Genomic DNA, 23,383 nt, shown 5'->3' with positions numbered 1-23,383 from the left:
GTGCCGCCTGGGGATTCTGGGAGTTGAAGTCCACCCATCTTAAATTGCTGGTTGAGCTAATTGCAATGTGCCTTAACCAAGAGGAACTATTCTCCCAACTTTTTCAGAAGTTGGATTAGCATCCCTTGGACTCCGCAAGCTGCATCCTATTTCATCAGATAACATTTCATCAGCTTTCGACCATTTCTTGCCATTTAATAAAATTGGTCAGTCCGTTAATTTTTGCTACCGCTTTCAGTTCTCTTCCAACCGTGATCTAACATGCCTTTCCTACAACCTTGGGTTTCCAGTTTTTCATAAAAGATGGGTACAGTAAGGCTAGCCAGTCACATTTTTGAATCTGACTTTATTGCTGCTTGTTAATTTTCCCTGTAATGGATTCAACCGAACGTTTCTATTGCACATTTGTCTATTTTTGGCATTCTCGGAGGGTGAGATTTAACACATGGTCATCCATGCTCCCTTCTGCTTATCCCTGTTGGTTACAAAGGTAGTTATTTGAGGGCCGTACCCCCCTCGTGGTGTGGTTAGGTGTAGTGGTAGAACAACACTTGTGACGGAGGCAAAAGAACACTCCTAGTTAAAAGGAGGTTCAACATCAGTTCACAGTTCTCTCTTCCCTCCCCAAAAGGGTGAGCGAAGGAGTAAATCTCATTCATGCAGAGGTTTGATAGATGCCTCTTTATCACAAGCGGGGGAAAAAAGAAAGCTCAGGAAAATGTGTTGAGTTAAAACATGGCTCTTAACATTTGTGGCATTTATGGCTTTTGCGCAGAACGTGTTTTTTGGTATCCCTGTTTAAAACCTTATTGATAGTGGAAGAGGAGTATTGTTAAGACTGTCCCCTGCTGCTAACATCTGCAAATAAATGAAAATAGAGAAGAAAGAGGGGAAAGCTGCATCCATAGATGCTCTTCTAAGGATCTTTTGCAGCTGGAAAGTAACAGGCAATGGTGCAGTTCCAAGAAGGTTGCGTATTGGGCAGAAGCATAGAGCAGGGGAAGATTGTCCTCAACATGCTGCAGTGAAATTGGCCTAAGTGGGTGCTGCCAACTCAGTATACCCAGGAAACTGGCACCCACTGTGAGGAGCTGCATGCCCGCTCAAACGCTGCCTGCAATTGTTCAAGGCTCTCGTCAACCCCGTTGTTCACCAGCACCAAATCAAAGTAATGGGCGTATCTGCTCCGGATGGCCTCTGTGTCCTTCTGAAGTTGCTGCAAGGTTTCCATCTGCAAAGAGAAAATCACAAGGGTTAGGTCAAGGCACAGCAGGCAGATATTTCGCTCAAGCTCGCTGACATTACCGTGAAGGAAAGCTGCTCGGCCAAAAAAAAAAAAAAGTACCATCTGTTAAGATCAACCTTAAGAGCCAACTCTCCTCTTTGTCTCTTCTATCTACAGATGCATTTTTCAGTGATGTAAAAAAATATAACAGGTTGCCCTTGGCTTACAACCATAATGGCAAAAAAAACAACAGGTAAATGTGGGCTGGTTGCCAAGTATCCAAAATGTGGACACATGACTGAAGGGGGTGGCTATCAAAACTTCCCTTGGACTGCGAGGCGGTCAAACCGGTCAGTCCTAGAGGAGATCAACCCTGAGTGCTCTTTAGAAGGCCAGATCCTGAAGTTGAAACTCAAATACTTTGGCCACTTAATGAGAAGGACGGACTCGCTGGAGAAGAGCCTAACGCTGGGAAAGGTTGAGGGCAATAGAAGAAAGGGACTACGGAGAATGAGGTGGCTGGATGGAGTCACTGAAGCAGTAGGCGTGAGCTTAGATGGACTCCAGAAGTTGGTAGAGGACAGGAAGGCCTGGAGGAACGTCCATGGGGTTGTGATGGGTCGGACACGACTTCGCAGCTAACAACAACAATCAAAATTTCAGAAAAAGTACCTTTGGGGGAAGGCGGCTGTTAACTAACAGTCACTATTTGTAAGTTGAGGTTACTTGTAATTGCTTTGAAGAAAACTCAAAAGGTTTGGACTTTCTAAATAATCCGCGCCTGTATTTTTTTTTTTACTCAACTAAGTCATGGTTGACAAAACTTTCCAAAAATCACAGCAACTAAGAGGTTTTAGGTTCTCTACCCAGAATTGCTGAACTTTCTGATAGCTACATCTCTGTATGCACATAACAACCCCAGAGATGAAGACTTGGGCAAAAAACTGCGTAAGAGAACTAAATGTTAAGGATGAGAGGCTTCTTCATTAAATCCCCAAAAGCAGTTATAATTTCACATTAAGGGCCCACCACCAGATACCTGATCGGCTTGCTTTGGAGGAGCAACGAACACAACAAAAGGAGAAAACTCGGCTGTATGGATGATTTTCAGTGTCTGTCAAAAGGAAGAGAGTAAATGCTTTAAATCAAAAAGATAAGCCTATTTCCCTGAGTTATAACAGGACTGCCTATTCCACGTCAAGGTAGAGCTTGGATGTGATTAATTTCCATTCTTGCTGAATAAAGTGATTCTATTCTTGATTCTAACCTCTGAAAAATATCTGAATCGAAATTATAGAGTTACGGATAACACAAAGGAAAGTGGTGGTCTTCCATTGAATAACACTCAATTTGCTTTATAGAATCAGCTGATAGACTATGTCAATTTCTAAAGGTGTTTTGGACCACTTTCGGCTTCCTGACAGAAGAATATGGAAAGATTTACTTCTATCCTTTGTCTTGGCTCACTTGTCACTGCTCCTTTAGTATTCATGAAATTTAAATCTTTGCCCTCTTTCCTTTCTCTTAGCGCAAGAAGTAGAAGGGTGCTTACAAATTTAACCTGCTGATTAAACAGATGAGCGACAGGCCTCTTCCTACCTGAGGCTCAATGTCCAGGATTGCAATTTTGCCCTGTTGATGGATCTTGTGCAAAGTCTCAAATTTGGTGCCAAACATATAGCCCTGGTAACTTCCAAATTCCAGGAACTCATTAGCCGAGATATCTTTTGTCATGTCTTCCGTGGAGACAAAGTGATAGTTCTTCCCGTCCTCTTCCTTTTTCTTTTGGGGCCGGGTGGTATCTGTGAAAATCAGGGCAATGTGACAAAACTCTAAGGAGGTGGGTCCCCGTAGAATCTGCTCAAATTATGAAATAATTTGGGAGGTGCAATTAAGTGAATTGTTGGATCTACATGGAGATGGGTGAACCCAAGAGGTCCTTATATTTGTGTTCCTGAGTCCAAATACACTTAGGAAAATTTGTGACTAAGAACCTGAGGGATAGGATGAAAATACCAGGTCAACAAGGCTTGGCAACTAATTGCTGGACATATGTGGAATTTGGGTAGGGTGAATATGGCCAATCCAAAAACCTGGAGGTAGCTACCAAACTTTCCCCACCATCCCAACTAAGCTTTTTATTCTTTTTTTCCCTAGGTTAGAAAGAGACAGACTTCCATGTTTTTAAGTAGTTTAGAAGTGTCCTTGGAGAATGCATAAGAGCATTCAAGAGAGATGGAGAAGCAATTATATAGTCCAGAGATAGAAGGAAGCGTGGGAAATTCAAAATAACTCCACCCTGATTCTGTTCAGTATCAAACTAGACAGAAAGGAACCTAGACAGAATAACAACAAGAGTTGGAAGGGACTTTGGGAATCAAAACGGACTTTCAAGATTTTGGTAATATGCCTTTTAATAAAACGGTAAAGTTTTTGGAATCCATGCAAGGTTTGTTTCTTGACCAGGCCTACTTCAAAGGGCTGGCATCAATCTTGAAAGCCTTTTAAGTTTTCTTTGTGCCAATTTATGCTAAACAAAATCAAGGTGGAAATACTTTGAGTTTCTTTCTTACACTACCTTCTATCGCTGGACTATATCATCTCTTCTCCAAGTCCAAGGCATCTAGATTGGGTGAGTAAATAAATAAAGCCCTTCCTTAATGGTTCTCCCCAAGGAAATCTCTAAATTATAGCATGTCCAACTTTATTTGCAGTGCAAATCAGAGTTGTATGGGTATAATGGCTTGAGGAGTGGCATTGTGAGCAGAATAAGTGGGATAAAACATTCCAACTTAAAATATGCACCTTCCTCAGATGGAAAGAGCCAAGAGGCATATTCTGAGCCAGTCAAATTTCCGAAGGAGGATGGAGGATCCAGAACAATATCTTTCAAAATGGCAACTTTAAGGTGTGTGGACTTCAACTCTCAGAATTCCCCAGCCAGCAATGCTGAAAATTTAAGTCCACACATCTTCAAGTTGCTAAGCTTGAAAAACAGTGAACTAGTGTCTCCTCCCCAAGAGACATATTGAGTAGGTTGCTTGTGGGCAGACATACATGGAACAGGATATCCAAACTTCTCCGGGTATTTGTTGAGCAGCGTATTCTTAATGTGGCTTCTTCCAACACCACTTGCTCCTGATCCAAAAGAAAGGGAAAAAAAGTCAGGAACCACAAAGAGTTATTTTTATCTGTTTTCCCATCTCACATTAGCTGGAAGCTGCTGTTAGTTTCAAGCGATTCTGCTTTCAGTGAAAGCTCTACGGTCTCAAAAATTGTCCACCTTGAGTTTAATCCTACATTTTCATATACCGATTGTTAGCATGGGAGTGGATAAAAAGTGTGTTGCTTTTTTTCTGATGCTTAACTTGGTTGTCTAAAACATTAGAATTGTAGGAATTCATTGATTTAATGCTTGAAGAAGAGGTATGACTTCATTACCTATAAGCACCAAAGTCTTCCGCTTAAAAGCTGGTAGCTGGACCACCTCCTCGTAAGACACTACATCTAGCTGGTCAAAAACTAAAAGGAAAACAAGAAAGGAATTTAGACACACTCCAAAAAACTGAGAGTCTTACAGATATCCTACAGTTGTGTTATGGTGTGATCTCCTGTAACGTTCTGGAGAACTTTGGCAATTGGAAACTTCAATCCGCGTGCAAAGTCGTCTACTTTATCCAAACCATAAATTCTGTTTTTTTTCTGCTGGAGAAGTTGTAGCAGACGATCACTGACTTCTTTCCTGACTTGGGGATCAGAGACACAATGGAATTCTTGACACAGTTTGACCACTAACCTATGAATGTGTTTGCTACTTTAGGGATGGCCAACAGATTTTGCAGACAAAAACACTCAAGGGCGGTCTCTGGCACCGACAGTTCAAAACGCAACAGAGTACAGGATGCTGGAGACAAGGCCAGGATGAGCTAATTGGAAAAACAGGCCGACCCAGACGAAATTGTGATGGGCAGGAAAATGCTGTGTTGTTTCCTTTCAGCTGTGTGCTTGCTCTGATTCCAGAACTGGATTGGAAAATGTCTTTTGAGGGAAAAGCGAGGTTTTGAGGAGGAGGCTGAGGAATGAAAAATGGACCACTACAACAATCCTAGGAACATGGCAGGTGGAAAGAAGGATTAATTATTATTTATGGCAGTTGGGGGATTCTGGGAATTGAAGTCCACCCGTTTTAAAGTTTCCAAGATTGAGAAACACTGGCCTAGATGCAATGAGGAAAGTCTAGTCTACCCTAGAAGAACTCCAATATAAGTTCTTCACACCATTTCAAGAGAGGTCCTTCACACAACCAATATGCACTCCTGTTAGAGCACATAACTTGCACTTATTCAATCCCACAGTTAGTCAAGGGGCACATGTGAGTATCCCATTTTTCACTAAATGGCCTTCCAATCTGCTACCTCACAGACCTCCGTGCTTCTACTAACCCCAACAGAAGACACCTGAAGAGAATTCCCTAACAAGGGACTCTCTGGGCAGGCTGCCAGAGAATTATAAAATGTATACATGAAGTTCAAAACCAAGGCCAAAAGAAAATGTTTCTAAGGCCTTTTAAAAGTATAGTCCCGTCCCCCCTCCCCCGCCAATCTCACAGTGGCCTCTCGGTTAAACCAGAATGTCACAAAGCTGCTCTACCTATCATCCAGCACAAAAGCTGGCTTCTTTTTAACATCTTCAGGAGAGCCTACAATGGGATTAAGTCGTCTGTGGTGGTTCACTTTATTGTGCGAACCCCTCTTAACATCCTTGAACTAGCCCAGGTTTATTGGCTTGGCTCTAATCCATTATGCAAACATAGCCACAAAGTGCGTTGCGGTCTGATGCCGAGCGGTGCCCATGCAAAGACTAAAAGTTGTGGACTTACTTGAGCTGTGCTTTGCCAAGTACTTGTCTTTGCACTTTTTCTTCTTTCCAAAAGGGATACAACTCTGGCCTTCAGACTGATTCTCTTGGGTTGTGCTGGCAACACGCCTGCAGGAAGTTTGCAGTGACAGCAGTCAATCTTAAGAGCAACCTGACTTTTCATTAATCTACTACCTCATCCCATCTCTTCTCATCCTCAAAGACTTGGAAAGAGGGAGAAGGTGACTTTCTAACTGTTGATTTCATCAAGGGATCGAGCTCTGCCCCATGGCTGCCAAAGGACACCAAAGCAAGGACTTGGTTGTTCTCTGGGAATATCAGGTACAAAAAGAGCAGCTCAAGAACTCTGGTTCAATGTAAGGCGACCCTGGGGGCCTTCCAAGGTTAAGCTGGTAACCAGCAGAGACCAATGAAGCTTCTCCAGTTGGGCCACCAAAATGTGATCTCCCTCCTCATCTGGGACTTCATTTAACGTGCCTTCAACCGCAATATCCTTACTTCACATTTAAAAGCCTTTTTGAAAAGACCTTCCAGGATTAAACCCAATTACTACTGCAGATGATGGAATGAATGCACCCATAAGAGTGATGCCAAGCAGTTTTGTTTGGAAGGAATTGACAGAATTCAAAGTCAGTTTCAACCATGCCGGTCATTCTAGCCTCAACTTCTCTGGAGGGATCAGTTTGCAGAAAGCTTATGAAGCTAATAATTAGAGAACCACTTCGGTATAGTGGTTAAAGCACCAGGCTAGAAACCAAGAGACCGTGAGTTCAAGTCCCAACTTAGGCACAAAGCCAGCCTAAGTTGGGGCCAGTCATTCTCTCTCAACCCTAGGAAGCAGGCAACAGCAAACCACTTCTGAAAAACCTTGCCAAGAAAACTTCTTAAACTAGTCCGGGCAGTTGCCAAGAATCCAGACTGATCTGAAGGCATAATCAATGAATAATAAGCAAGCAAGCAGGACGTACCATTCTTGCAGCTCCAGAGATGGAATAAGTCCTGCCGAGCCATTGGAAGACCCTTCTATCCGGCCTTGCCACCAATTACTGTCATCTTTATTGATAATCTCAATTACATCTCCAGTTTGGAACTTCAGGCCAGCTTCTTTGCAAGGGATGAGGTTGTCCTTCTGCGGGTCGTAGTCAAACTGGGCTCTGACAAACATCTGTTGGGAGGGGAGCAGTCAAGAAAACTCAATTGGCCCATCAGCTTTGTCTTGCATCCCACGAATAACATTGATTTAAATGCAAGAGACAAATTTTATCTATGAGACATCTCAAATTGTGAAGGAAAATAGGCCAGGGACAGGTCCTCCAGACAACCACATAACCTAGAATTGTTTCCTTCTCATGTTTGTGAAGGTTCAGAAGATGATGATGATGATCCATAGGTGATCCTATGATTCTTCTCTATTTCATCTGAGACACATTTAGATGCAAATCAAACTGTGACCTGGCTGAATTCTGAAAGTTGAAAGTCCACACACAAGTTTCCAAGGTTGAGAAACATGGGCCTAGATGCAATGAGGAGGGTCTGGTTTATTCTGGAAGAACTCCAATACAACTTCTTCACACCATTTCAAGAGAAGTCCTTCCCTTGCTCAACCAGTACCATTCACCAGAGCCTCTGTATTTCCAAGCATCATTGCCTATCTATTTCCACCCGACTCCCAACTTGTTTCTCAGGACAATTAACCCCTTCCAGATAGTCAGGAGGAAATAACCAACAACCTCTAACTGCATTACAGAGGTAACACTATTTCTTACTCTTTAACAGCTGCACAACATGCAATGATACGTGACAATTTCCTCTTTGCCTTCCCCATCTGGCTTTCTTTTTGTATTTTGCGTGGCCTGACAGGCTGTAAAGTTAACAATATAAGGTCTGTCTTGTTGTTGATGCTCTCGAAGCCACCCTTGTCGCCTTCCCAGTTGAAAAGCAGGTCATAAACACTATAAATAAACAGGCAAAAATAAAAGCAGCATTGCGGTCATTCTGCAAGAAAGATGACTCCCCAACGTGATCTGTCACTCGATCACACAGCTAGCAAAAGCTTCCCGGGATCAATTTTTATTTGCTTTGCAGCAGTCGGGGGGAAAAAAAGGTGGAAGAGATCCACTAGGTGACAAAAAATAAATAAACAAAGGTTGTGAGAAATGGAATCTGTAGTCTTGGAAAAAGGGATGCATTAAAGAAGCATGGATCCACCCTGCAGTAGTTCCTGAGTAAAGCTTCAGTTTGTTCAGCATGGTTTATTTGGTTTATTTCCAAGAATAGGGAAGAAAATAGCTTTTCCCCAGAAGAATCTGCAGCCCAACAATATGATGTAGCTTCAAGAGCAGGTGGGAATCCACAGAACAGTTTCTCACTGGTGCTGAGATCAGCAAAGATTTGGGATCCAGCAAAGATTTCAAGATACCAGCTCTGTTGCTCTTTTAAGTGGAATGACTAGAGCAGGCTTCTTCAAGCTTGGCCCTTTTTATGACTTGTGGACTTCAACTCCCAGAATTCCTCAGCCAGGCGCTGCTAAGCTTGAAGACCCCTGAGCTAGAGAGTTATTCCCACCAGCTTCTGCAGAGCCTCGTTGCACTTTAATCAGCCTTTTATCCTGGCGCTCTCTTTTTTCTCTCTCTTAAATAATTAATCTGTGTGGATTATTTGCTTCCTGCCTATGCTCCAGGACTATGAACTTTGATTGGCTTTGCTTTAAGGAAGGAGCGAGCTACTTGAGAGTGGGCAACAAAGCTGCAGTCCAAGAATTATTTTTTCGGGGGGGGGGGTTTCTTGTAAGAACCCCAAGTTCTTTGTGCTTTGTGCTGCTGGACTTCAATCCTGTAAAGTGCAAAGCAATAATAGGTAAAGGTTCCCCCGCACGTGCGTGCTAGTCGTTTCCAACTCTAGGGGCCGGTGCTCATCTCCGTTTCAAAGCCGAAGAGCCAGCGCTTGTCCGAAGACGTCTCCGTGGTCATGTGGCCGGCATGACTAGACGCCAAAGGCGCACGGAACGCTGTTACCTTCCCACCGTAGTGGTCCCTATTTTTCTACTTGCATTTTTTACGTGCTTTCGAACTGCTAGGTGGGCAGAAGCTGGGACGAGTAACAGGCGCTCACTCTGTTACACGGCACTCGGGATTCGACCCGCCAAACTGCCAACCTTCTGATCGACAGGCTCAGCGTCCTAACCCACTGAGCCACCACGCAATAATACATATATGTAAAAAAAATAGAAATGAAAAAGGTGTGTGTGTGTGTGTAAAAGCAGCAGGGAAGAGAGAAGGCATTCCCCGGTCCCTACACCAGGATTTTTCAACCTTGGCAACTTTCAGATATGTGGACTTCAGCTCCCAGAATTCTCCACCCAGCCTCTTCTTTGTAAGGAGGCAGGAGTAGAGTCTGGCTGAACAGATCAAGCGAAGATACATCATGTTACATACCAGGTGCAAAATCCATTCTTTTCTCTTTTTTTAAAATCTTTCAATTAAAAAAAATCACATCAGAGGAAAACTGCTAATTGCAAATGTTCTACCTACCTGGAGGGGCAGAATTCGGTTCTGCTGGTTGGGAATGATCTTTAGGGAGATGGTTCCCTTGGTTTCTTTCTAGGGGTTGAAAGGAAAGACAGGATAAAACAACTTCTAGATTAAGGAATGGTTTCCAGACGGACTAAGGAGTAAAATTCCAAATGCCTCTTCTTCAGTCACCCCAAATGCAATTATGGGGGGAGACTATAAGACACTCCTTAACATCCCACAAAAGCTTGTAGGAGATAACCAGGCTGAGTCTGAGGGTGGGGTCAAGTGAATTATCAGTTTGGAATCTCTACGTCAGGGGTGTCAAACTCAATTTCATTGAGGGCCACATCAGCATTGCGGTTGCCCTCAAGGGGCCAGGTGGGTGTGGCCAGGGTGGGCCTGGCCTACTGGGTGGGCGTGGCTAGAGTGCGTATGGCCTACTGGGTGGGTGTGGCCAGCTCTACATCGTTTGCATCAAGGGTGCCTATGGGGGCCCGGGCAGGAGTGGGACAGATCTGAGGGTCTCTGGCAGGAGGAGGGTCTCTGGGCCAGGGCCAAGGCAGTGGGGACCGGTCCCTCACTGTTTCCAGGATGGTTTCGCGGGCCGCATGAAACCACTTCGCGGGCCGGATCTGGCCCCCGGGCCTTGTGTTTGACATGTCTGCTCTACGTCTTCATAAGACACCCAAGCCCAGCCTTCTTCAAAGTCCATTGACTCTTATCTGGCCCCAATTCACCTTGACCGTTAGTAGTTCAAATTCTTGTGTATATTTAGCAGGGGGGGGGGACTTGAAGTGCTTTTGAAGTCTATCCTGGCTCCTGACGTCTTGCACCTAACAGAAGCATTTCCAAAGCTACTCTATTGTCCTGGCAGTCTCGGGAAAATGAACTTATGAACTTAACCAGAAAGAGGATCTAATGTTCAAACCATACCTAGCAGTGTTTCCCCTGCAAAGCATTCTGAATTTCAAAGCTAGCTGACCCCAAAGAGAAATACAAGATGGGAAGGAAGTCTGACTCACACATAGCCATGAGCCATAAAGAGGGTTTGTTGGTGAGTAAACTCACTTCTCCTGGCTTAACATTATGTGTGAATTCCACTTAATCCCTTACGTGTGAATTTGATCTGATTTTCGAACCACAATTAAAAACCTTGGATTGGCATGCTGGCTGAGATGCTAAACCTTGATTCTCAAACTTACTGAAGTTGTGGACCATGAAATTAATTTCAATTTTGAACACCCGCCAAAGTATTTGAGTTTCAACTTCAGGATCTGGCCTTCTCTGGGTATTGTAGTCACCCCCAATTTCTGGTCCCCAAAGAAGATCCATCCTGCCTTCCCTCGTCCCCGAACCTACCAAGATCTTCTGCAACTGGTCTACAGAATGGTTGACCACACTCTTCCCATTGATCTCGAGAATCTCATCTCCCACACGAAGGAAACCTGCCAAGGTAGAACACACAGAAGGGTGATGCATCAGGAAAAAAAATAAGGCACGGTTGCCAGAATGGCAAAAACGTCAGCTGATAGCCTGAAAAATGGTTCACCTCCTTTTTTTAAAGCTGGTGAAAATTAACTGTCAAGGGTTAAGGGCAAGACACTGGAAGTCAGGAAAGGCAACTGTTCGAAGTTACAACAGTGCTGACAAATGCGACTTGCACTGACCACTGTTGCAACACCCCTGCAACGGTCATAAGTGTGAAAAACAGTCCTCCTAGTCCGTTTTCAGTGCCGTTGTAACTTTGAACGGTCACTAAGTCAGGACTACCTGTATTTTTCCAGATCAGCAGTTCTGTCCCAGCCTACAATGAGTCCTTGTTATGCTCACAAGGAGAAACCCCAATTCCAAGAAACAGGCAGGAACCACAAGAAAAAAAAAACCCCTTTTATTCTCACAGACCTGAGCCAATGTCCAAGGCAAACAAACGCACTCCACAGAAACTCGATCCTCAACACAAACGGTTGCCTTCGGCAACCAGCATCTCCCACACCTTCCCTTTTATAATTCAGCCAAGGTGTGGCTTCCTAATGCCTTCTCCTTTGCCTTTGGAGCCACCCCATTGCCTTTCTCTGTCCTACTCGCTTCTCTTGCCTGCACTTTCATGCTCCTGGATTTGTCCCAACTATGCTTCATTGTCCAACTCAGGCTCCCAGCACAGCTGTGTCTCAGCCTGAGCACGAGTAGAGGGGCCAGGGTCCTCGTCCGACTGTAAGTCTTGGAGCTCCTCAGAGCCTTCCTCTGACTCCAGGCCCCTCCTCCTCATCTCATTCCTCACACTCAGCTGCCAGATCCACTGGCTGGCGAGGAATCACAACATCAGCATCTATTTACCTTGCCTGTGAATCATGCCCCCATGAAGGATCCTGGCCACCATGCAGCTTTTCTTCTCGTTGAGCTTCAGTGTGATACCCTGGAAAAAACAGGGAGTTATGTGACAAACTAGACTGAGTGTTGCGTCTTCCTCTCCTGTCCCCCTCTGCTTTTTCCTTTTGTGCTACATCTTTTAAACCTCCCTCCCCCTGCAAAAAAACCTCTGGAACAAGATCTAAACTAAGTCAGCTGTTGTGGGAGCCTCTGGGACTGAAATGCAGTGTTTAAATAAAGCAGTAATGGTGTGCTACCACGGCTTGGCATCTCTGAAGAAGCCACGCTCGTTAGTCATACGCCATTGGACTTGACTCTGTCGCCATTCTTTAAGGCTGCCAGACATTGGGGAACAAAAGAGGAAACCCCTTCCAAAGTACTGTTGTTGAGACAGGCTCTTCCATCAAAGAAACCACAATCTGTTATTTGTGTAGAGCTGACCCACTCCTTTCTCGCTTGTTGTAGTTGTTTGCCTACAGCAGGGATCCCCAACCCTCGGTCCGTGGACCGGTACTGGGCCGCGGCATGCCAGCAACCGGTCTGCACAAACAAGTGGGATGCAGGCAGCACACACAACCATGCCCCCTCCGGTCTGTAGGAAAACTTCACTCAACCGGTCCCTGGTGCCCAAAAGGTTGGGGACCTCTGGCCTTCAGGATTGATGTGGTATATCTAAAAAAAAGGTTAAATCATGGCAACTGCACCAAAGTTAGTTAATCTGAGATGTTTTGTTACTCATCCAAGTAATTTCATCGGCCAAAATAAAAAATTGGGCAGAGAGTCAGAAAGTGGTTGGCATGTGCTCATTCTTGCCGTACCAACTGCAGGGGTTTCTCCCCAAAATGTATTGCAATATGTCAATGAAGTCTCAAATTATCCAGGCCAAAGTTACTTAAAAAGGTTAAACCATTATCATTAGATCAAGGCGGTGATTTTCCCAGTAGCTGGAATGCCCCAAAACCTCCTCTCTTTTCCCACCAGCTCACCATGGGCTCCTCCGTGATCTTCTCATACTGGATTAAACGTATCTTCCGCACCTCCTGGCCGTTGGCATGAGCCAGGCTACCGTTCTTGGCTGAGCCGTTGGTGTAAATGTCCTCGGTTATTGCATTCACTGGGCAAGAGACCGTCTGCAGGAGCAAAAACAGGGGTTGGGTTTAAGGAGAGATCCCAGCTAGAAGCGTCAGGCGAAGGAAGAGGTCTCTGAGAGAGGACTCCTCTCTCTGTTTCCATCCTTGAACCCATGTTGTCTACGAGCACAGCTGCAGGTGGCCTTTACCACAATAGGGACAAGAATTTCCATTGCTAACAAGGCGTCTCTTAAGTGAGTCTGGCCCGATTGTACATTTTTTGCCCAGGTTGTTAAGAGAAACAGTGCAGTTGTTAAATAAATCATGTGGTCACTAAACAAATCCAGCTTCTCCCATTGACTTTGCTTGTCAGAAGCCAGCTGGGAATGGTGATTACATGATATGCAATTGTTGTAAATTTCTTTCTTTCTTTTCTTTCTTTCTTTCTTTCTTTCTTTCTTTCTTTCTTTCTTTCTTTCTTTCTTTCTTTCTTTCTTTTTCTTTCTTCTTTCTTTCTCTCTCTTTCTTTCTTTGTCTGTCTCTGTCTTTCTTTCTCTTTCTGTCGCTTTCTCTGTGTCCCTCTTTCATTCTTCCTTTCCTTCTTTCCTTCCCTTCCCTTCCCTTCCTCATTCATTTCCTTTACTTTTTCCTTTTTCCCTTCCTTTCTTTCATTCTTTTTTATACCAGGACAAGAAAATTATTTGAGCGGGGGTCTTCTGCTTGTGCTGTGGGTTGAATTAGAAGACCTCCAAGTCCCTTTCAATTCTGTTATTCTGTTAAATTCAATCTGGTCAAATTTTCAAGAATTGTTCTGTTTACTTTATAATAATAATTTATATGCCACCTGACTTTTAGCAACTAGGTCAGGGGTAGGCAACCTCGGCTCTTTTATGACTCATGGACTTCCAGAATTCCTGAGCCAGCCATGCTGGCTCAGGAATTCTGGGAGTTGAAGTCCATGAGTCATAAAAGAGCCGAGGTTGCCTACCCCTGAACTAGGTGATAATCCAGTTCATTTGCTTTATTTTTCTTCTTCCTTTCTTATTTAAAGTTACCTACCTTTATGATCTTCTTAGTGAAGATCATGTGGTTTATCAGTATGAAAGGTTAATCTGATATGAGTATATATATCTTTTTAGTTCACTGGAAGGACTTGTTTGTTAACACTATTATTTGTTTAATGAAGCACAACAATATGTGGAAACAACCAAAGATGATTAAGATAAGTTAAGCTTAGGTGTGCATTCCTGATGCTCCAGATAACAATAAGACCTTTGGGGAAAAAATGGTTTCATCTACCATTCATTGTTGCAAAGGCACAATTATCACTGGTTTTCTTACTTACGACCATTGTGATCAAAACTTGGATGCTTAGCAACTGGCTCATATTTTTGACGGTCGTGATGTCCCAGGGTCATGTGATCCCCATTTGCAACCTTCTGACAAACAAAGCCAGCGGGGGAATCCAGATTCACTTAACAACCATTTTACTAACTTAACAACTGCAGTGATTGACTTAACAACTGTGGCGAAGGAAGGTCATAAAACGGGACAAAACTCGCTGAACAACTGTCTCACATCGCAACGAAATCTTGGGACTATCTGGATTGCCGGATGCCCAGTTCACAAAACCTATGCTAAAATAATACAGGGTTTCAACTGGGCTCTCAAAAAATGTTGCCAAGCCCTCTGTGAAGCCATTTATGGCCCAACTGGTGATAATTATAATTATGTCATTTTCTTGGCTAAAGCGGATGCATTGCTTTCATCAACGACAGCTAAAATTGTCACTTGGCGTTCGGCGTATCTGCAGAGAGAGACTCAATCTATATACGATCAACACAGCTGCTAGAGCCGGCCAATTTAATTATCCCTTTCCTGCACTGTAGGCTGTTTCTAGGCTGAGCGTGAAGCAGTTAAGGAAGCTGGTATTTTGGTTTCTCTGTAATAGCATATTCTACCTCAGTTGCAAAAGAGAGAGAGAGAGAGAGAGAGAGAGAGAGAGAGAGAGAGAGAGAGAGAGAGGAGAGAGAGGGAGAGAGAGAGAGAGAGAGAGAGAGAGAGAGAGAGAGAGAGAGAGAGAGAGAGAGAGAGAGAGAGAGAGAGAGAGAGCTGTGAGCGAATTACAAACAGACATGCTCTGAACCGCTGAACAGGAAGATACTGTGAATTGTTTAGCAACGATGTGCACCTCAGTATTGAAAAAATGTAAGAGCTGAGGTTTAGTTACAGAGGGATAAGATCCCGTTTGTGCAGGAACAGCCATGGCTTTGAAAACATGTTGTTTTGTTTTTTTTTGGTAACGATGGATTCCAATCCCTACGAATGTGGTTCACAGAAACCAATGAGGCTTTTTCAACAAGGGAGAGAGATTGACGGGGTCGAGGGGAGAAGCTTGAGGCCACCTAAGACATCTCTACCGATTGAGGTGTCTCCTTAGCATGATCAAAACACACGTGATTGATTTGACTGCAGCTGGGATGGTGCAATCAACCCTCTGCCTGTTTTTTTAGGTGTGCTGCACATAAATTGCATAACCTCGTTTCAGGCATGGCTGAAACCATCTGGAGATAAGATGGTTGATCTTTCATCTACCTTTCCTTTCCCTAGGATTAGTTGGTTATTAACACAATAACACACACAATCCAAAAACACCCCCCCCCCAATTCTGATCCTTCCATATATACATTAACTCTTCTCCAGGAAAAGCAGAAAATGAAACGATAATACTGCTTGCTTAAGATGGGGAAATACAGATACAGGAGGGGCAGCTAAGAGATTGTTGGCCAGTCACCAGCAAGGCTCTTATTCACCCAACGTCACCCTTAGCCGATTTCAAGAAGTTAGGAATGATTGACAGGAGGTCCGAGCCACAAGAACTGCACAATGGCAGACATTCAGGTGGGAATTGTACTAAGAGTCCTGAAATCCACAAATGATTCATGGTGACAATGTGAAACAGCAAAGCAGAGATTGGAAGACGAGGAGAGGGAAAAAAAAACAAACCTTGCTTTATGTTGCTCAACGTGTATTGGCTCAACGTTCGTCTTCCCCTTGTCTTCTCCAGCCAAGACACTGACATCAACCCTGGCCTGGGTTTAAAGTGCTTGTCAGGAAAGCTGATTCAGCCCAACGTCTTATCTCCGCTCCTTTCCTTGACGTAGCCTTTGACAAAGCTGCAGCCCAGATCTCTAGGCTCAGCAAAGATTTGCCCAGGAACACAGCACATTCTATCTACTAGCACAAAGGTTAAGTCAGGATGTTCCCATTTTATCCCAGCCAGTTATTCCCCAACCTTTGCTTGGAACAAGAGAAGAAAAACAGCCTTCTCACCCGAGTAAGAGGAATCACCGGGGGGGGGGGGGAAGACTGGAGCTGGGAACCCCTCATATTTGGTGGAGCCTTGGTGGAGCAGTGGGCTAATGCCTCCTTAAGTAACACCAGCTGCCTGCAATTAGTGCAGGTTCGAGTCCCACCAGGCTCACGGTTGACTCAGCCTTCCATCCTTCCCAGGTAGGTAAAATGAGGACCCAGATTGTTGGGGGCAATTAAGCTGACTTTGTAATAATGCCGCTTGGGGTGTGTGTGTGAAAGCCCTAATAAGCAGGCATATACATAGAATGAAGGCTACTGCTAAGTTTGTAAAGCCGCCCTGAGTCTTTGGAGAAGGGCGGGATATAAATGGAATTAAAATAAATAAATAAAAAAATATTGCAGGCCACCAGAGATAGAGGTTGCACTAGGACAAAAAGACACTGTGGATTTTCAGATGGAACTGTACTATAACTCCCAGCTCTCCATGTTTAGACGTGTTTTTTAGAACCTGGAAACTATGGAATTTGGTGGCATCTAGAAGTCCATATGTTCCCTACTTTTTTTTAGTAGAAGGCTAGAAATTCCAGCAATAGGGTCCCAGGTATCCTCACAGTCTCCATTCACCCATCCAAAAGCCATCCGCTCTTCTGAAGGTCTCATAATGCCCTGGTGAGGGCAATGTAGCATGGGTCTGAAGACCTGTGGAAACCTACAGCGTTAAGCAGTTTTTCAGAGTTAGTAGCTGGCTCCAGGTGAGCCTGCACCTAGGTTACTGCTGTATAAACGTGTGTGTGTGTGTGTGGGGGGGGGGAAAGATCTTCAGTAGTGGAAAACCTCTAAAAATAGAACTTGATTCAGAGTGGAGAAAATAAGCGGATTTCAGAAGTATATTTTGAAACATTTCAGCCAAAAGTAATGTCAACATTTTACTATAACATTTGCAAACATTTCAAGAGATGATAATCTATAACAAACATACATGCACTTCCTTTTAAGTTACTGAAGAAAGTTACACAAAAGGAAAACAAAGAAAGCAAAAGTTGTGTCCATAACAAGACGATCTTCCTAAATTGGCTTCAGTGTTTGGGCTTATCGTTGGTATATTATATTTTGGTTTTGCGCTTTTATTAGCAATGAAATCCCTTTTAATTCTTCCATTCGACTAGCCTGGTATTTTACTCCCGCCTTTCCAAAGGGATATCAATGTAAAACAGGAAAATTTTCAGCCAAACAATAGAGCAGGGAACTTTTTCCAACAGAAAATATTGCATCTCATTTTATCGCCCACTGCGACCGCCAAAATATGTTCAAATTCACTTCCCATGGAAGTGAGGCTGGATGTGACAGATGGTTCTGGCTCCACTCCAATTTGTGCTGTTTGGACACACACACACACACACACCAACCTTAGCTGCTGTATCCAGATCTGGGCACACATTTTAAGAAGGATCCAGGCAACCATGAACAGCTGTAAAGAGAATTATCAGGGGACTGGAAACTGTAAGAGTAATTTAACCGTGGAAATCATTCATAGAGGGTTGACTCTGTTGGCTGATTATGTTCAAGCAGAGGCTGACTAGCCAGCTTGCCTCTGTTGTCTGCTTCAATCTGCGCTGAATAGGGAATTGTTTGATGTCAAGCACCTTTCGGATTCTGATTCCATGATCCAATCAACAGCATTTCAAAACTTGCAAACATTCAGCGATACAGTATCACCCTCAGCGGGGATATACCACAACTTAAAGGTAGCATCCCACCCACAATCTGACAAGCACTGAACTAAGCAGCAAACTAATCTCAGGGTTGTGTTAGTGGATGCCATGAAATTCTCAAGACCCTGACAAGCCCAGGAAAGCTTCAAAGGAAAATTGCAAACTCAAAAGTCCCCCGCCCCACAACACACACACACACACACACACACACACACACACACACACACACCCCGCCCCTCCAGCTTCCAAGTCATGTGAAGAAAGACCCAAGCTTTAATTCAAAGAAACAAAAATTGGAGTTGCCCCAAGCCAACCGTAGATAATCCCAACAAGTTAATTCTCCACTGCAGATTATTTTAGCCATGTATCTCCACTCTGGGCTGAACAGGAGATGTGGCAGAAGACTTGATTAGAGGCCACCAGGCCTGGATTGGGAGAAAGCATGCTCAGGTTGTAATCATGGGGTCCTCGGTGGTCTCTGAGTTTGCTGGTTTTCTTGCAGACGTTTCATTACCAAACTACATAACATCATCAGCGCAGCACCAAGGACCCTAGAGTTTAATCCTGAGCTGGAAATATTCTATCAGCATCAGGTGTAACCCAAGCAAGACAGAGAGGCTATTAATTGAAAAGGTAGTTAATGCCAGAATTATTCCAACTTTATGCCAATTCTCACCCTGGTTAGCCCAAATATTACATTAGTCTTCAAATCCCTCTGTTAACCATCTGTTATTGTATTTAACGTGTAGAAAGAAGTGTTGTGTGTGTTCTTCATCCCTACACAATGTTCTTTGTCTAGAACATTTACTCTTAGGAGGAAAAGGACACGTATGTTTCTAAAACAAGCAGTGGGACATTGCTGCCCATCATTTTTTTTAAAAAAAAAGCTTGTGAATTCATACAACGTCTTCCCATGTAACTCTCCTTTTTTCTTTTTTTAAAAGGCTTTTTTCTTCCTTCTATTATTTCTCATAATTACTCTATATTATTATTATTATTATTATTATTATTATTATTATTATTATTATTCCTTTTTTAAAAAAAATACATGTTTCTCTTTTAGGGAAAACAATAAGGGGGAAGATATCCTGTTTTAAAATAAAAATAAAAATGCCCTAGGCAATCCAGAGATGTCAAAAGCAGCGAGTTAGGTAGATAAACAGTTTTAGATCAAATTAATCTATTTCCACATTCTTTTTCTCGGGCGGCTGAATCAGCATCAGCTCAGCCACTTCCAGTTCAGACCAGATGAAACTTTGCAGCAAAACCGAGAATCAGTTTCCTCCTTGGCAGGCACCCAATATCTCTCTCTCTCTCTCTCTCTCTCTCTCTCTCTCCTCTCTCTCTCTCTCTCTCTCTCTCCTCTCTCTCTCTCTCCCTCCCTCTTTCTCTCTCTCTCTCTCTCTCTCTCTCTCCCTCCCTCTTTCTCTCTCTCTCTCTCTCTCTCTCTCTCTCCTCTCTCTCTCTCTCCCTCCCTCTTTCTCTCTCTCTCTCTCTCTCTCTCCCTCCCTCTTTCTCTCTCTCTCTCTCTCTCTCTCTCTCTCCCTCCCTCTTTCTCTCTCTCTCTCTCTCTCTCCCTCCCTCTTTCTCTCTCTCTCTCTCTCTCTCTCTCTCTCTCTCTCTCTCTCTCACACACACACACACACACACAGACACACACTCACTCTCTGCCCAAGCACTGGGACAATGTGGCCAATCAGAAAGAGTATTTCACTTCAAGTCTTATCTCTTTCCTACCTACAATCATCTTGCTTCTTATGCAATCCAAGGAACAGAGTGGAGAAAACAGCCTGGAGAAAACAATAAGAATTATGCTCCTCTACCTGATCTTTCTCTCCCTCCCTCCTTCTTTCTCTCCCTCTCTCCCTCCCTCTCTCTTTCTCTCCCCCTCCCTCTTTCTCTCCCTCCCTCCCTCTCTTTCTCTCTTTCTTTCTCTCTCCCTCCCCCCCTCTCTCTCTTTCTCTTTCTCTCTCTGTCTCTTTCTTTCTCTCCCTCCCTTCCCCCCTCTCTTTCCCTCTCTCTTTTTGCATTCTATTTCTGTCCAATTCTCAGAGACTGTCTGGACTAATCTCTGCAGTTTTCTCGGCCAGGTTTTCCAGAAGCGCTTTGCCACGGCCTCTTTCCTGGGTCTGAAGAGGGGGACTATGCCAAGGTTACGGCACCTGACTTGGTGCCCAGAGCAGGACTAGCACTCACAGTCTCCTGGTTTCAAACCTGGTGCCTTAACCATTACAGCCAAACTGGTTCTCCCCCTCCCCCCCCACCTGATCTCTAACCTCCCTTTAAAGGTATTTGGCCCGAGTGCTCCAAAGACACACACAGAACAGCACAAGTGGTCCTCAACTTACACGCCTTCATTTAGCGACCATTCTCAGTTACGACGGCACGGAAAAAAAGTGACTTTTTTCCCCCACTTACGACCACTGCAACATCTCTACGCTCAGATGATTAAAATCCAGATGCTTGGCAACCGGTTCATACTTATGACGGTCGCAGCGTCCCGGGGTCAGGTTGATCCCCTTTTGCGACCTTCTGACGAGCAAAGTCAGCGGGGAAGCCAGCGTCGCTTAACAGATCCCCGTACGGCTGGCTCAGGAATTCTGGGGGTTGAAGTCCAGCCCTCTCCAAGTCCCCAAGGCTAAGAAACGGGCGATGCAGCATAGAAGGAGAGCGGTGCCCAACGAAGGAACACTGAGTGCCACCCGAGACAAATGAAGCAAAAGTCCAGCATTTTAAAAATTACACAATTGCACCCCTGGGGCGGAGTGGAGGACCACACATTTCTGCCCTTCTTTAAGCGCAGCCAAGGTAAAGTTCAGGAAACAGCCGGGTGCAACAACCCAGGTACAGTGCGCCACAACATCGTGCATTTCCACCGTGAGGCTGCATACAGCATGCTGGGCGACATTTTTGTTTTTTTTCACGTCTCCTGTCCTTCATGACAATCTTTGCATGGTGTGTATGTGGGGGGGCACCATAAAAGAAGGCCAAAGGTCAAGAGAACCCTGTCTGTTGGAGACTCAATGTCAAGAGAGACTTCAGGTAGCGCTTCTCATTGTTGTCTATCTGCCGGGCTACACTGTAAGTCTTGCACTCTGCTCATAATCCTGGTATTTTGCCGGACTCGCCCTTCTCACTTCCCAGAATGCGAGTACCCTTAAAAGTCTATCCAGATTTCAACTGCTAACGATTTCTACTTTGGGGAGAATACTAAGGGACCCTCCTCACATCCACTTTCAATTGGACAGAGCAAACCAGATCATCTTTTCCCAGTCTGGGGTTGTTCCAATAGCTGGCTGGAAAAGCACATCTGGCCAGAGGCAGACCATGTTCAATCTAGAATAGACTAGGAGTTGGAAGGGACCTTGGAGGTCTTCTAGTCCAGCCCCCTGCTCAAGCAGGAGAACCTATACCATCTCAGACAAGTGACTGTCCAACCTCTTCTTAAAAACCTCCGGTGATGGAGCGCCCACGATTTCTGGAGGCAAGGAGTTCTACTGGTTGATTGTCCTCACTGTCTGGAAGTTTCTCCTTAATTCCAGGTTGCTTCTTTCTTTGGTCAGTTTCCAACCGTTGGTTGTTTCTTGTCCTGCCTTGGGGGGGGGGGTTTGGAGAATAATTTGACCCCCTCCTCTTTGTGGCAAAATACTGGAATATGCTATCGTGTCACCCCTATTTCTTCTTTTCTTCTCTGCCTAAGATCTCTTTCAATCGCCTCTGAAACCCAACATTTCATTTTAGTGTGTTGCTGCTTTTGTCAGTGAGCTTTCGGAGTTGTCCCATAGAATAAATAACAGGGTTGGAAGGGACCATGTCCTGAAGGAACCCATTGTGATGGAAATCGGAAAACGATTGTCATTTCCCCCAATGCTACCACCCTTCTCTCCGAAGGTTTGTGAGGATTCCAAGAGAAGTTTGGGGGCTGCAAGCAGCATTTTTTCCCTTGGCATTTTGTCGAGAAGATCCCACCCGGCTGCCTGTATGTATGGTAGAACTACGTTGTGGTTGACAAGGATAATTTTACTCATAGACGAAAAAGTAAAACTAATTCCACAGCCTATTTTAGGCTTCTTGCCAACATCCATTTGGAAGTGCTCAAGCCCCACCTCTGGACCAAGAGTCCAATACCATAGAATTAACCAGGAAGCCCAGTCCGAGGTCTTGGAGCCTGGAAACCCTCTCTTCCTGCCGGGTTCCCGCAATTCATCCCCCCACCCACCCATGCAATTTTTCCCGCCGCCCCCAGCAAAAGCGGAGAAGCGGTTGGCTCCAGCCAGCTAGTCAATTTTGGCTGAAGATATGAAGAAACCTCGAGCCGAGCTGGTTTTCTGGAGAAGGTCGGCCAGGGACGGATCGGAGGAGTTAGGCTCTCTCCCTCTCTCCCCCCACCTCCCCCCCAGCCCAGCCGGGAGTCCCTCCAGACATTTCCTCCGGAGAAGGTGCGGGGGGGGGGGGAGGAGAGGCTTGTTTTCCACTCTCGCCAGGCGGCTTTTGACTTCCGCACGACGCGTCACGCTTCAGGCCGCTTGGAAGCGCCGTGCCTAAACAGAGGTTCCCAAATGTCCCCGGTAAACCAGCAGGCCAACCTACCCGTTGACCGTTCGAAGCCTCTGGAGAACCCAACTCAACTCAACCCAACCCAACTCAACCCAACCCAACCCAACCCAACCCAACCCAACCGGGCCTGTCTTGTCTTGTCTTGGCATGGTGAGAAGCAGCCCTCTTCGCCCCTACCCAAGGTGCGCCCAGGTGCCCGAGGCGCCCCCTCCCCCTCTCACCTCGGCCCGGGGCTTGCTCTGCAGCAGGTGCTCCAGGTAGAGGTCCGAGAGCGCCGTCCTCATGCTGCCGCAGCTGCTCTCCCCGCTCCGCTCGGATTTCAGCGTCATGGTGCGGCTGGCGGGGCTGGCGGGGGGGGGCGGCGCTGGCTCGGGCTGGCCCCCGACAATCGGCGATCTTCTCCGGCGCTTCCTTACGCGCTTCAGCCGGCCGAGGCGAAAGGAGCGAGGAGCCGTCAGGCGTCGGGAAGGCAACCGAGGGAAGGAGGGCTTGGCCAGCTGGGCCCGCCTGCTCAGCCGCCGGGAGGGGCCAAACGGTCCCCCCCCCCCATCCCTCCCTCCCTCCCTCCCTCCCTCCCTCTCTCCCGCCCGGCTCCGCTGCGGCCGCTCCTTTCGCGATTGAGTTCAGCCCGGGCATCCGCGGGGCGTCGGGCAGAGGCGCAACCGCGCAACCATCCGAGGCTGGGCGCGCCCGGGGGTCCCTGTTGCAACCGTCGCTCCTCGCCCCCTTCCCCGCCCGGGTGCAGGC

The 23,383-nt window shown here is 45.5% G+C and overlaps 1 protein-coding gene across 1 annotated transcript; it reads right to left on the bottom strand.

Moving 5' to 3' along the window:
• Nucleotides 1-328: 328 nt before the first annotated feature.
• On the bottom strand, nt 329-23,105 carry MPP1 (MAGUK p55 scaffold protein 1). The gene is made up of 12 exons (XM_083372050.1): nt 22,858-23,105; nt 12,969-13,112; nt 11,950-12,028; nt 10,975-11,060; nt 9,634-9,702; nt 7,072-7,268; nt 6,105-6,211; nt 4,667-4,747; nt 4,283-4,363; nt 2,825-3,027; nt 2,265-2,339; nt 329-1,231 (listed from the first exon to the last, which is right to left on the bottom strand). Exons 1-12 carry the CDS (start codon nt 22,963-22,965, stop codon nt 1,055-1,057), a joined length of 1,407 nt encoding a protein of 468 aa, XP_083228176.1. The 5' UTR covers nt 22,966-23,105; the 3' UTR covers nt 329-1,054.
• Nucleotides 23,106-23,383: the final 278 nt, after the last annotated feature.

The sequence above is a fragment of the Vipera ursinii genome (genome assembly GCF_947247035.1).
Source record: "Vipera ursinii genome assembly, chromosome: 12".
In the NCBI taxonomy this organism is placed as follows: domain Eukaryota; kingdom Metazoa; phylum Chordata; class Lepidosauria; order Squamata; family Viperidae; genus Vipera; species Vipera ursinii.
Note: the sequence above shows the minus strand (reverse complement) of the source record. Positions and strands in the feature narration are given on the sequence as shown.

Coding starts and splice junctions, on each gene's coding strand:
- MPP1 (XM_083372050.1), bottom strand. CDS start 22,965: ATGACGCTGAAATCCGAGCGGAGCGGGGAGAGCAGCTGCGGCAGCATG. Junction 7,269..9,633: donor ACCGAATTCTGCCCCTCCAG/GTAGGTAGAACA, acceptor CCCTCCCAACAG/ATGTTTGTCAGAGCCCAGTT. Junction 2,340..2,824: donor TCCTGGACATTGAGCCTCAG/GTAGGAAGAGGC, acceptor TCCTTTTGACAG/ACACTGAAAATCATCCATAC.